General features: G+C 43.1%; 1 protein-coding gene across 1 annotated transcript in view; it reads right to left on the bottom strand.

Annotated features, from left to right (window-relative positions):
* USF3 (upstream transcription factor family member 3) overlaps positions 1–14,128 on the bottom strand; it is a 68,378-nt gene that overhangs the window by 35,137 nt on the left and 19,113 nt on the right. Inside the window, exons 2-3 of the mRNA XM_034788145.1 lie at positions 3,881–4,001; positions 1,087–1,151 (exon numbers count right to left, since the gene is read on the bottom strand). Coding sequence (XP_034644036.1) covers positions 1,087–1,133 — 47 coding nt within the window. The 5' untranslated portion in view covers positions 1,134–1,151; positions 3,881–4,001. The remainder of the gene's footprint in view (positions 1–1,086; positions 1,152–3,880; positions 4,002–14,128) is intronic.

Here is a 14,128-nt window from a genome sequence, read left to right as displayed (position 1 = left end):
AATATGACAATGCCTTGTTTGTGTAGGTAGGCTGCCACTTTTGCAAGGACTTTGAAGACGACTCAGGGGGCTGAAAAAGTCCAAAGTGAAGTACCTTGTACTAGTCATGATTGGTCCCCATGATGAATCTGAGGAACCATCTGATGATGTGAAAATACGTATCTTGGAGGCGGAGAACCAGTCTCCCTGTTCCAGTGCTGGGATAATGATGGATAGCGTAAACATCTTGAAGCGTTGCAGTTTGACGAATTTATTGAGATTTCATAGGTCTAGGATTGGTCTCCGCCTGCTGGATTTCTTTTGGATCAGAAAATAATGGGAATAAAAACCCTTCCCTCTGTGTTGGGTTGGGACGGATTCTATGGCTCCCATTTGCAGGTGGTTTATTTCTTCTCATGGAAGGTGTTCATGAGAAGGGTCCCAGAAGAGTGACGGAGAAGGGTGTGGGCAGGTGAACTAGATAGGAATGGGATGCAGTATTCTTTTTTGATGATTTCCAGGACCCACTTGTTCAAAGGGAAAGAGCTTCCCGGTAGGGAAGGGCAGGCAGTGGGAAAGAGATATTCTAAGCTAAATACTAATAGGGAGGGAAGAACAAGATATATATATATATATATTTTTTTTTTTTAAGGGGAAGACGACAATTAAAGGAAACTACTAATTACTAAGCTAAACAGGTAAGGGTACTATCTAAAGACTCAGAGGATAGAAAGGCTCTGCTCCAAATTCTATCCCAGACCAAAGGCGGTTGAGAAAGAACTGAGAGTGGTTGGACCACACAGAGCTATATATAGATCCCGCTCACGACGCAAGACGGGAAGGAGCACATGTGCAGTCCAACGGACAATGCTACCAAAGATCTCCAACCCCAGGTGCAGAGGGTGCTGCTGCACCTACAGTGGAGTAGCCATAGGGACATCACTCAAAGAAGATTTTGCCTGTATGCTGCCCTGTAGATAATCAGAGGACTTCACTTAGGTTGCTAAGGTATGTTTTCCTTGGACAGATGGCCTAGCAGTACAGCAGAGGCTCTACAGAGTTTTCAGCTGGCCAACACGTTCCAGTCAATTGGCCACAGATACTTACCGGTGCTGTTTCTTCATAGGAGTCTCATTCTCTGTCATCTCTGGCATGGTTTCAGAGAGAAGGGCCTGAAGAGGAATGGGCAAAAGAATTAGCAAATACAGATCTCCCCAGAACCCTATTAGCACAAGAATGTGTCAGCTCAATCTTTAAGGTTTCAACTATAAGTGCAAGATCTATTTGAATGAGCCAAGAAGTCCAGCACCTTGATTTAGCACATCTTTAGTCAAGAGCACATCAAAAGAGTAAGTGCGGTCCCTGTAGTGCACTGTTGCTATATGCGTTGAACAAATTTCCATTCCCTGAGGAGTGTGGCTTAAAAAAAAAAAAGTATTCCCATCTGTTCAGAGAAGCAACTAGGAAAATTACACCAGTTGGTTACTGGGGGCAAGGGTGTGTGTTTTGAATTCTTCATGAGATACTCACAGAAGAGATGATGAAACTGGACAATCTTTCATTCTAATATGTGTAGAGTTCCCAGTTTGAATAAAGCGAATAATTGCTGAGCAAAGTAACAAACTAGATTGAAAATATTTTATTAAATAAAAAGTATATCAGTGGCAACGTGGTTTTTCTTGTCAGCTCTTGTTTTTGTACAGATGATATATAAAAGCACTTTATTGCTGTTTCTTGGTTTAGTCTAGTAACTAAGTATCAGACTCCTTTTGGGCATTACTGTGGCAAATATACAGAGCTGAGCCCTGGTATAATTAGACAAACAAACAAACAAACAAACAAACCCTATATCAGTATACAGTTAAGGTTGCTACAAATAGTATACCATGTTCTCAAAAACATCAAAGTCAGTAAAAACAAAGTTAAAATATGACAACATTTCCCGATGTACAACATGACTTTACAAATAACCTTTCCAAAGATTGACTACAAGCTGTGCAGTTTGTACTAAGACCATTAAAAATGTTAAGACGACATGATAGTATGGTTACGTGAATTTGAAGATGAAGTTATGCCAACATGGCTATTTTATTTATATACATTATGTGCAATCCATACGTGTGTGTGTGCGCGCCAGCCATTATGGAGAGCATTATGGAGAGGAAAGATTTTAGAGATTGTACATAATGTGGAATGTGCTATAGATGACAGCAGGTTACTCTGAAGCAGGAAGATTATTTCTTACAGAATTTTTTGTAACATTCTTTATTCTCAAAAAAATATGTTTTATGTATGTTTCTGTGTTTGTATGCAGGGATGTTTCCACTAACCTGTAAATGAAGTGGAGATGTCAAAATGTATTCAAAACTACATTATTATTAATCAATTAATGTTGACATTAATTAAAATAATTCTTAGCTATCAGTTAGTTTCCAGTACCTAGTCTCTATTTACATTCAATTCTAAAAAACAACAGGATAGGGGATTTCCCCAGGCCTCTGTTCACCCATTTTAAACCCTACCCAAGAGTCTTTGTTGCAATTACATTCTCTCTGAAAAAAACAAAAAGAACTCCCTTTCAGGCTCATCAACATTGCCTTTTAGGGATTTTCTATGCACAAACTGGAACCAATATAACCATTTGTAGTTAAGTCAATGTTTTACTGACTTAAATCAAAATTTGGGACTCAATCTGAAATAAGAGTGTCTACATGCAGACTTGCACCGAAATAACCAAAAGGTGTGGCTTACAACCAGTTTAGTTATTTTGATTACAGGTTCTGCAAAAACAAGCCCTTAGTTAGCTTGAAGGATCAATATGAAGAAATGTAATACACACATGCCAACATGCAGGAAAACAGCACTCTGCTCCATACAGTGAGAGTTGTGTGGTGAGCATTTGCGGATTCAACAGCAGTAAATCTTCTTTGTCCCCTTCAAAAGAACCAACACAAACCCAACTGTCTATTCTCAGAATCACAGCTGCAGAATCAGTCAGTTTCATGATCTCAATAGGACTTTTCAAAATTCCTTGACCATGAAAAAAATTACTGTGCAAGGAATCTGGGTGACCTGGGTGTTAAAAACAACCAAATACAATAATGGGCCAGACCGTGTTTCCCCTTGATATATACTATTGAAGGTGGGCTCAACCATCTTCACAGCATTGTTCCCCCTGAACCAGATGAAGTACAGACCCCTGAACTCTCTACACAGTTCAGGAGTCTGCACTTGGGGAAGGGCAGCGTCTGGGCAGGAGGAGTGAATAGGCTGTAATGTGCAAACACATTTAAATTAATTTCAACAATTTTTAAAGTTAAGACACTTCTGAAGTTTCTGTGTCTCAATGAACACTTGGTTAGAGCATGGAAACCCATAAAGTGAAACAAACTAGATGATAAAGTGAAACACCAAACAGGTATGCACTGACCAAGTAGAGGGACATGCAAAAAAGCAAACTGAAAAAATACTGAAAAGTCAACTACATTTATTTAAATCATTTCAATTAAAATAAGAAAAACAATCTTAACTGTATCTTTTTATCTTGTCATTTTCTTGGTAGGTGAAAATCCTTTACCTGCTGCACGATGGCCCCAAATGAGCAAAATACTTAAGCAGATGAACAGTCCCTCTGCTTCAGAATTTGGCACATGCTTAAATACCTTGCTGACCTCTATCCCCATATTTAGTTACTTTACACCCTTTTGTTGGGCTTCATCCCCCTTTTTATATTAAGTCACAAAATTGGCCTCTAAAGGAGAAAGGAGTATGCTACAAAAGGGTACTTGAGATGGATTTAGGAAGTAATGTGTGAAACCCAGAACACGGTATCTCATATTATCAACTGGGTATGGTATCCAGTAGATCTTTGGGTTGTGCTAACACCCTTTCACCCACCAACCTGTAGCTGGAATTCTTCACATGAATTCTCAGACTCCTCCCAGCTTCACCTCACATCAGTTTCTGATCCAGACACATCAGGTTCCACTGGCAGACTTCTTATGCTTAACTTTTTTTTGTTACTATATAGGAGGAAAAAAAAGTTATATTAAATTTGGACACCAGGCAATGTTAAGTTTCTGTAACTTGACCCTGATGATACAAGTAAGAAGACTGCATAGTCTAAAAGTCAACCATCTAAAGAGTGCCAAAGTTTAAAACTGTATACATGAGAAAATTGAGGGAAGGCATACAGAGGTACTGTAAAAAAAAAAAATCTGAAGAAGTGGGTTTTTTTTACCCACGAAGGCTTATGCCCAAATAAATCTGTTAGTCTTTAAGGTGCCACCGGACTCCTCGTTTTTGTGGATACAGACTAACACGGCTACCACTCTGATACAGAGGCACTGTATTTACTGCACACAGAAATGAAGTTCGGACTCTAAGCCTCTTATGTCCTAAATAGTTGATTGAACAAGAGACCTATGCTTATCAAGACAAGCAAGAAAAATATATTCTAGCTCTGAAAGTTGTACATCTCTAACATCCTTTCCCTGAGCATGAGATGGATACAGGGAATACCACCATCCTGTGGAGAAAAAAACAAAAACAAAACTGAGATCACGTCTAGTTGGATCCAATTAGATCCACTTCTGCAAAATTCCATACACCTTCAACTCCTCAGTCAGACTTGATGGTGCTCAGAGCTTCATAAAGTCGCACCCTTAATCACCTCTAAATCAAGTTTCCAGTGTTATCATATCCCAATTGGTATTATACATTATCCAACTCCAGCCCATCCAAAATACAGACATCAAATGACTTTCCTATCCCAAATATCTGAGCATGTCGCACCCTCTTTGAAGATCTCCTCTGGCTTCCTCTTCTCCATTCATTGTATGATTTCTTGTTGTTATCAAGATTCTTCTTGAGAACATTCTGCCTATAATTTGAGAAGAATCCACCCAGTTTTAAAATTCTTCCACAGACGCTGAAAAGTGTTTTATTTATATAAACACCTGTGGCTGGCCCACGTGAGATGACTCTGGCTTGTGGGGCTTGGACTGCAGGGCTACAAAATTGCAGTGTAGACAATTGGGCTCAGGCTGAAGCCAAGGCTCGGCTCCAAGACCCTACCTTTCACAGGATCCTATAGCCTAGGCTCCAGCCCAAGCCTGAACGTCTACGCAGCAATTTTATAGCCCTGCAGTTCAAGCCCTGTGAGCCCAAGTCAGCTGCAGAATTATATTGCAGTGTAGACATATATTAGAGTAAGAGTTTGGAAGTCTGAGAACATTTCCCTAATGTTAATGTTTTTTCAGAGGCCTGGTCTACACTACAAACTTAGGTCGGCATAAGCTGCGTTAACTCGATCTAATAATGTATACGTCTAGACAACACAGAGTCCCTTCTGCAGACCTAAGTGGCTGTAAAGTTGCCTTCTGTAGTCCACCTCCATGACAGGCATAGCATTTGATTCGACATCCACAGGTCGACATGAGGATAGTGTAACCACTGCGTTGTGCAATTCGAATGAATTGGTCTCCAGGAGGTATCTCACAGTGCTCCACTGTGACTGCTCTGGAGAGCACTTTCAACTCCACTGCACGTTAGCGAGGTACACAGGAAGCGAACAGTCATTCTGGTGCTGCCCCAAAGACATGCCACTTTTATGAGGAGCTGCATGCGATTCTTGGCGGCGATGCCACCACTACCCCAAAATGCTCTGAGAATACTTCCCAGGAGCCCTGGGTGTCCTCAAACAAGGAGGAGGAGAAGGAGAAGAATGTGAGGCAGGCAAGGAGAGGATCCATTCTTCCCAAGAGCTAAGAACTGTTTTAACCCTTGAGCCCATCCCTTCACAGGACCAGTTGGCGGCAGAGCATGATGCAGGGGAAGGCACTTCTGGCAAGTACACATTTCCAATCAAACTGTAGGGGTTACATGCTATTATTTTCTATGTTTAAACTGAACAAAAAAGTAGGTGTCATGGGTATCAGTGGCCACTCCAGCTACGCAGAGGGTGCTCTCCGAAAAACACTGTTTACGTGCATGGGGATGGCCTGGGAATCCTCCATTGAGATCTCTAGGAAGCTTTCATGGAGGTACTCTGCAATCCTTTGCAGAAGATTTCTGGGAAGGGCTGCCTTATTTCGTCCACCATGGTAGGACACTCTCCCGCGCCACTCCAGTATTAACTCTGCTGGCATCACTGCAGCACACAGCATTGCAGCTTAAGGACCAGGTCTGTACATGCTTGAGCATCTGCTCCCCTGTTGCCTCTGTTATCCTCAGGAGAGTGATATCGCATAGGATCGCCTACTGAAAACAGGGGAAGTTTTGAATGCTAGCCCTTAAACCGCAAACAATTCAACAAGTAATCCGCCCCGTTTGGTGAAATCCGGGTCACACAACCACACTTTCCCAAACATGCCGTGGTTGTAGTTGGAAGAGATCACTGTGTATTGCAAGCAGCATGGGGGGGGGGGGGAGCAAAAAAAAAAAGGAGGTGGGGGTGGCGGCTTCCTGTTTGTCTCCCTCCCCCCCCAAACCCAGTGCTGTTTTTGTAAAATACAAACTATTTGGGGGGCTTTACACTGGTGCCTGTCCTCAAGGACTATCCATGTTGCTACGGGAAAGGGGGCTTTTCTCAAGTTCCAACTTGTGATCCCAAGGATGTCTTCACAAAAACAGCAGCACAAGACCTCTTGCCCATGCCTCATGGCCTTACTCACCATGGCTGGAGCAGCAAACCTGCAAGTTGCAACAGCCAGCAGTTGTGATTACATTGTGGCTTGCAGTGAAGTGAATTGAGGGGTGGTGTTTTTTTTAATAAAAAGAATTAACCTTGCCAGAAACATTGTCAATGCTACTCTGGTGCTTTGTATTTCTTGAAGCTGAAACCTTGTCCATCGGCACATCCTCCAGACCGGGACAGAGACTTTCCCAGATTAGAAGGCAGAAAAAGGAGACTCAGGAGGACATGTTCAATGAGTTAATGCACGCCTCCAAGAGTGACAAGACAGAGCTCAGAGCATGGATGATGACACTGTCTGAGAACATGGACACAACACCAGGGGAGGGTACAAGGACAAGAAGGCGCCCATTCCCACACCTTTGATTGTTATTGCTGTCCATCTGTAAGCAAGTTTTCCTTGTTTTTCCCCCCACAGTTTTATCAGCCCTTTTGCTCCAGGTTATCTTACTTTTCTTTGCTGTCTCTCTGTGTTGGTGTGCATAATAAAACTTCACGGATTGAGGAGAAAAGGCTCTTTATTCATTCAACACACAGTAATTAGTGGGGGTGGAGTTTACAGGGAAGAAAATGCACTGGAGGGGAGAGTTTGGTAAGGTACAACACCAATAAGTCTCACGTTACTCTGGCTCATTGCTGAAACTTGTTTTCAAAGCCTCACAGAGATGCAGAGCCCCCCACCCCCGATGTGCTCTTCTTATTGCCCTGGAGTCTGGCTGCTCAAAATTGGCTGCCAGATGATCTGCCTCAAACCCACCCCCCCCCCAACAAACTTTTCTCCCTCTGTTTCTCAGATATTATGGAGCACACAACAGGCAGCAATAACAATGGGGTATTGCTTTCATTGACGTCTAACCTAGTAAGCAAACAACGCCAGCGACCTTTTAAACATCCAAAGGCACATTCCACCACCATTCTGCACTTGCTCAGCCTATGGTTGAACCGGTCCTTACTGCTGTCCAGGCTGCCTGTGTATGGCTTCATGAGCCAAGGGAGCAAGGGATAGGCTAGGTCTCCGAGGATCACGATTGGCATTTCAACATCACCCCTGGTTATTTTGCAGTCTGGAAAGAGAGTCCCTGTTTGCGTCTTTCCTAAAGATGTGTATGTCATACACTTTTCCCAACCATCTCACATTGACGTAGGTGAAACGGTGCTGGTGATCCACCAGAGCTTGCAACTTGTAGTAGGTCCGCGCCGGGCTCTATCCTCCGGGACGGAGGGGCGCCACACCGACTCACTACAGCACAGACAGTCAAAGCTCAGGCCCCTTTACGCAGGGGCTGAGCGACCCACAGTTCAGGGAGCTCAGGCCCTCGGGCAGGGATGAGCAAACACTCAGCTAGCTCAGGCCCTTTGGTGCAGGGACTGAGCACCAGTACAACAGTGAGTTTCATAGGCCCAGGCCCTGGATCAGGGCGGGGCACAAACAGTCACAGCTCAGGCCCTTTGGTGCAGGGCTGAGCAACAGTCAGTTAAGGGGCTCAGGCCCTCTGGTGCAGGGGCTGAGCAACAATACACTTTGGAGGAGGCCCAGGTTCCTACCTGAGCGTTGGGTGAGGGGGAAGCCTGCCACCCGTGAGCGGGGGTGGCAGGGGGGGACGCAGGCCCACCCACTCCACTGCGTCCCAGCCTGGGGCCCTAGCAGCAGTTACTGCCGCTGCTGGTCAGTGGGGTGTCCTGACCGAAACACACTGACATCGGCTCACATGTCTCTGCAGCCTGACCGGGGTCGGCTACCCCTGGGCTACTTCCACGTTCCCCCTCAGGGCCTACCTCGTTGGTGACGCCGGGTTCGGGTCAGTCCAGCAGCATTGGTTCCTCTGGTGCGGGACTTGGGGGCAGGTCCGGCAGCTCTCTACCAGGGTAGCGGGCCCGGGGCAGGCTTGGCCAGTCCTCCTCGGGGTAGCGGGCCTGGGGCAGGCTTGGCCAGTCCTCCTCGGGGTACCTGGCGAGAGGCAGGCTCGACCGGCGCAGTGGGGTAGCAGGTGGCTCGCGGCCTACGGCTGTCTCCCAAGCGGGAGCTCGGCCCGGGACGTCTGCTCTCTCTGCTGGCCTGGGCTCCACTGAGCTCTGCAGGCGGGCTTTTATACTTCCGGGTCGGGGCTGTGACCTCGGAGGGGCGGGCGCCGGACCCGGTGGCTCTGCCCACGTTGGGGTTAGGGGAAGTTCGGCCCTATGCGGGACAGAGGGGCGCCACACCGCCTCACTACACAACACCATTGAGAAGTACTCCTTTTGGTTTATGTACTCTTTGGCAAAGTGGTCTGGTGCCACAATAGGGATATGTGTTCTATCGCCCCACCGCAGTTAGACAATCCCATCATACAAAACCATCCACTATGTCCTGCACGCTACCCAGAGTCACTACCCTTCTTAGCAGAAGTCTGTTGATAGCCCTATAAACTTGGATCACAACAGATCCCATGGTAGATTTACCCACTCCACATTGATGCCCCACTGACCGGTAGAAGTCTGCATTGGAAGTTTCCACAGAGCTATCATCTCTCGCTTTTCCACTATCAGAGCAGCTCTCATTCTAGTATGGGGAAAGCTCTTCACACAGTTCCTGGAGAGTGGCCTTATACATTTGAAAGTTCTGCAGCCACTGCTCATCATCCCATAGTTGCATAATGATGCGGTCCCACCAGTCAATGCTTGTTTCCCAGGCCCAAAAACGGCACTCAACCATGTCAAGGTGATGCATGATGGTCACCAGCAACTGCGAATTGCTCCGCTCTAGGTCTTCCAGCAGGGCTGCTTGCGTAGCATCTCATTGTTCCATGCAGCAGCTCCTGTATTGGATGTGTAAATACTGCAGGATAAGGCGCAAGGTGTTTGTAATGCTCACAACAACAGTGTACAGCTGAGCGGGATCCATGCTTATTGTGATATGGCGTCTGCATGGGTAACCCAGGCTTACGAAAAAAGGCACAAAAAAGACTTGGTTTGTTTGATGTTGATTTCAGGGAGGGAGGGAGGGAAGTAAGTGCATCATGGGAGGCTAATGCCATTTCCCATAACCATCTGCACCAACATTTTGGTCCCATAAAGCATTGCAAGCCCAACCCAAAATTCCACTCCATTATGTGCACTGTGGGATGGCTACCCACAGTGCAGTGCTCATGCGTTGATACAATCTCTGCTAGTGAGGATGCACTCCGCCGACACAATGAGCGTAGTGTGGACATGCAAGATCGACTTGCTTAAATCAGAGGCTTGATGTCAACTTATATTAAATCGACTTAACTTTGTAGTGTAGACATGGCCTAAGTTTTGCATTCCCTACTTTGGTACTGTCTATTCCCATGACTATTTCTTGAGATAACTTAATCTCTCTCAGTACAATTACATTTTGAAAACATTTAAATACTTTCTATTAAGAATTCTGTGGTCGAGTCCATATTAAAGGGATGGTATCACAACCTGTTATTAAGGTTGCCCCACACTTCCAAATATAAGACCCTGTTTTCAGTTGCTTACAACTTTGAAAAACCTAAACTGTTTGGGCTGAAATTTTCCATGCCGGATGTCTGCCTCAGGCTCACATTTTCTCAAAATTTTTTAGCCAAAATGGTTCAGCCATGTCAGAGAACAAGGCTAGGAAAAATATCTATTGTTTTGTTGTTAAAGAAATTCTTGAGACTTTTTTTGAACAGCTCCAGCACCCCCATGTTTTGAAGCAGGGACTTGAAATTTCACATGGGATTGGCCTTTGTGTCAGGGATGCCATCTTTAAAAATCTGTACAGATCTAGTCAAGTTATAAGCTTTTGAAAAATGGCAGCTTATACGAGCTCTTTAGAGACTTCTATTTTAACTTTTAAGAACTCTGAAGACTCCATCCTCACTCAGCATGCTCGATCCCTTCACAGCTTCTGTGCTTGTTCAGATGGTGTCTGTGCCATACTCCACAGAGTGAGTGATCATTCCAGCCCAGGCCTACAGGGGCTCAGAAGAACTTTCCCTGTAATAGCTGCTCCAGGGCAGGGTGGAGCCAAGCACTGGAACTGAGAACAGAGAGCCTGTCTCTCCTATGCTCTCAATGACCCATCCCCTCCTCCAACCCCAGCTGGCAGCTAGGCTGCCTGAAGGAAGAAGCCATCAGATTTGAATGCATAAGGGAGGGAAAGGAGTAAACTGAGACAAGGAGTCCGATGAGCCAGGGACCGGAGTGCTGGTGGGTGAAATGTCCCACCCCCATTATTATTTCTTTTCATTTTGTCTGGCAGATAAGTTATTCAGGGTATCAATGTTTTAAATTCTACTGGGAAGATGGGGCACTGTTGTGCAAGAATGTTAGTGGATGCCATCAAACATTTCTTTCATCTTTAGAGGATTATGTGACTGAAGTTGCTTGGACTACTAGCCAGATGCCAGGGATCCATGTATCCCCCATTTTCCAATTCGTGTTTCGATTTTCACCAAAATAAACAGAGTTCTACCAACTGATATGTATAACATTCCCCTAAATTTTGGAATTGATTGGATGTGGTGTTCAAAAGTCTTCTGTTGCATCCAAACAGAAAAATGCTATCAAGTTTAACACAGGATTTTGCACTTTTGGCCAATGATTAAAAGTATGTGTAAGTTTATATTTCTTATTCTCCAATTTAAATCTTCCCGTACTCATCCAAAACCCAATTTTTTTCACATCCGAATTTGTTCTGAGGGTTACCATAGAATTATCTGTTTAAGGTGAGAGTTTTTAAAGGCCTGCAAGAATTAAGCACAGGGTTGTCAATTTTGGTTGAACGTATTCCTGGAGGTATCACATGACAATCTTTAATCAGATTAATTTTTAATTCCTGGAGACTCCAGAACAATCCTGGAGGGCTGGCAACCCTAAACAAGCAACATTCCCGACCCCTCCACCCCCTCAATATTTCCAAGTGTTTTTATTTGTAGCACATAGAAAAAGTAAAAGACACAAGGCAGACAGTTAACACATATCGCACACCATCTTCCTAAACAATTCATATGAAGTTCATTCCAGATTTTGGCTTCCTCCTGGAATTTTTGCAGAACAGGGAAGTTAATCTTATAAAGTGTGTCTACTGTGTCAAAAAGAACAGGAGTACTTGTGGCACCTTAGAGACTAACAAATTTATTAGAGCATAAGCTTTCGTGGACTCTCTAAGGTGCCACAAGTACTCCTGTTCTTTTTACAGACTAACACGTCTACTGTGTCAGTTATACATAACCGTAAGTGTTTTATTTTTGTAGAGGCCAATGAGAAATTACAGCAAGTTTTGATTTTCACTGTAGTTTCTTGCTTCACATTGATAGGCAATAACACTGTATTTTGCCTTATATCTTACAACCCAAGACATGACTAAGGCTAGCAAGTCCCTGGAGAGGTACAAGTACTGAAGATAAGGGTTATGTAAGATATAATAAAATGCCATCTGCACAGATGGTGTTTTTGTTCTATGGTTTTAGTTTTGGGTCCTATAACATTTATAGTAAGACCAGACAGCTGCTTTGTAACTAGAGCAAATAAAAGTATTGAACTTGCACATTCTCATTTTGCTCCTCTTTTAAGGGATTCACTTACTAGAACACCAGCTTTCTGAGTTCAGTATAAGGCATTCACTTGTTTTGTAAAACTGGACATTTTGTGCAAATCAAGCTATTAAAAATGGTCACTCAACTCAGCTCAAGGCCTTCTCTGCATCAACAGATAAAAAGAACAAATTCCTGTTTCTTCAACTGATTGAATGGATGCAATTCAACATACATCATAGGCTGGCTTTATAGCCATCCAGCCCTGGGGTTTTCTAAAGCATTAAGGTGTTTATTCATAGCCCTTTAAATCTTGGCTCTAGATATTGGGTCTTTAATTTAATTGAATAATCTTCTGCTAGAAATGACAGAGGTGGTTTTTACAGGATATGGTGTAGGGGAGTAAATATTAATTTTGCCAACACCGTAGGACTGATGTATAAATGGGATATTAGTCCTGAAAAGATGATTTAACTGATCTAAAGTCACTCATTCCCCCCTTCCTGTTTTGACAAATTACCTTCTTATGAGCTCTCCTTCTCAGACAAAAATCCAGAATGTTATCACTGTCTCACTCTATCATAAAAAGGTTATTGTAGCTAGCTTTATTTTGTATAACTTTTCACTCAATAATATAATATATTATCCCTTTAAATTTTATATGTGCTCTGTACTGCTTTTGATTTAGCATATCTTTGTGAAGAGCTTCCAATTTTACAAAATAATTCTTTCCATTTGTTTGATATAGCTAATAATTTAAAGAAAAAAAACAATCTTCCTCAGATTACTGCTTAAGCTGTTTCACAAGGAGCAGCATCACTTGTATCTTCCACTTAATTCTTTTTTATATATTTGAGTGCATCTTTTTTTAAATATGGTGATGATTCCAGTTCTATAATAGAGTATCATTTTTATTTGTATCATTGTAATGGCTAGAAGAGCTACTCATGAACCAGGACTCTCACTGTGCTAGGTACTTTACAAAAAAAGAAAAAGACTATCATTTAATGTCCAGCGCTTGCCTTATTTTTCCTCCTTTACATTCTGTAAAATACCCCAAAACAGGGGCATGATCTGTTACAATAATACTGCTGATACCAACTTCACACATTTTATATAGATTACCTTAACCATTGCAGACTGTGAACACTTTCAGAGCATGAGCACTGATTACTCAAACAAAAGGTCAAGTTTTCTCTCGTAGATGTAGCTCTCTCTACATATTCACTAACTACATTACAGTAATTGGTTTTGAGTCTTTTATTAACATGTTCCCTTCACTCAATGTACTTTTTGTTGTTGGTGGTGTTGTTAAAGCAAACTATCTTTAGGTGTGGAATCTAACTAAAATCCACTATCGTAAATGAAATACTTTTGAAATGCATGACGAGATTCAGCTATATGTTAACTATGTTGGACTTTTTTAAAATTGGGTGTACACAGATTTAAAAGGTTTCAGAGTAACAGCCGTGTTAGTCTGTATACGCAAAAAGAAGAACAGGAGTACTTGTGGCACCTTAGAGACTAACAAATTTATTAGAGCATAAGCTTTCGTGGACTACAGCCCACTTCTTCGGATGCATATAGAATGGAACATATATTGAGGAGATATATATACACACATACAGAGAGCATAAACAGGTGGGAGTTGTCTTACCAACTCTGAGAGGCCAATTAAGAGAAAAAAAAACTTTTGAAGTGATAATCAAGCTAGCCCAGTACAGACAGTTTGATAATAAGTGTGAGAATACTTACAAGGGGAGATAGAGTCAATGTTTGTAATGGCTCAGCCATTCCCAGTCCTTATTCAAACCGGAGTTGATTGTGTCTAGTTTGCATATCAATTCTAGCTCAGCAGTCTCTCTTTGGAGTCTGTTTTTGAAGTTTTTCTGTTGTAATATAGCCACCCGCAGGTCTGTCACTGAATGACCAGACAGGTTAAAGTGTTCTC

This window comes from Trachemys scripta, chromosome 1 (assembly GCF_013100865.1).
Source record: "Trachemys scripta elegans isolate TJP31775 chromosome 1, CAS_Tse_1.0, whole genome shotgun sequence".
NCBI classification, from domain to species: Eukaryota; Metazoa; Chordata; order Testudines; family Emydidae; genus Trachemys; species Trachemys scripta.
The sequence above is the reverse complement of the archived record's forward strand: the minus strand, read 5'-3'. Positions and strand labels throughout refer to the sequence as shown.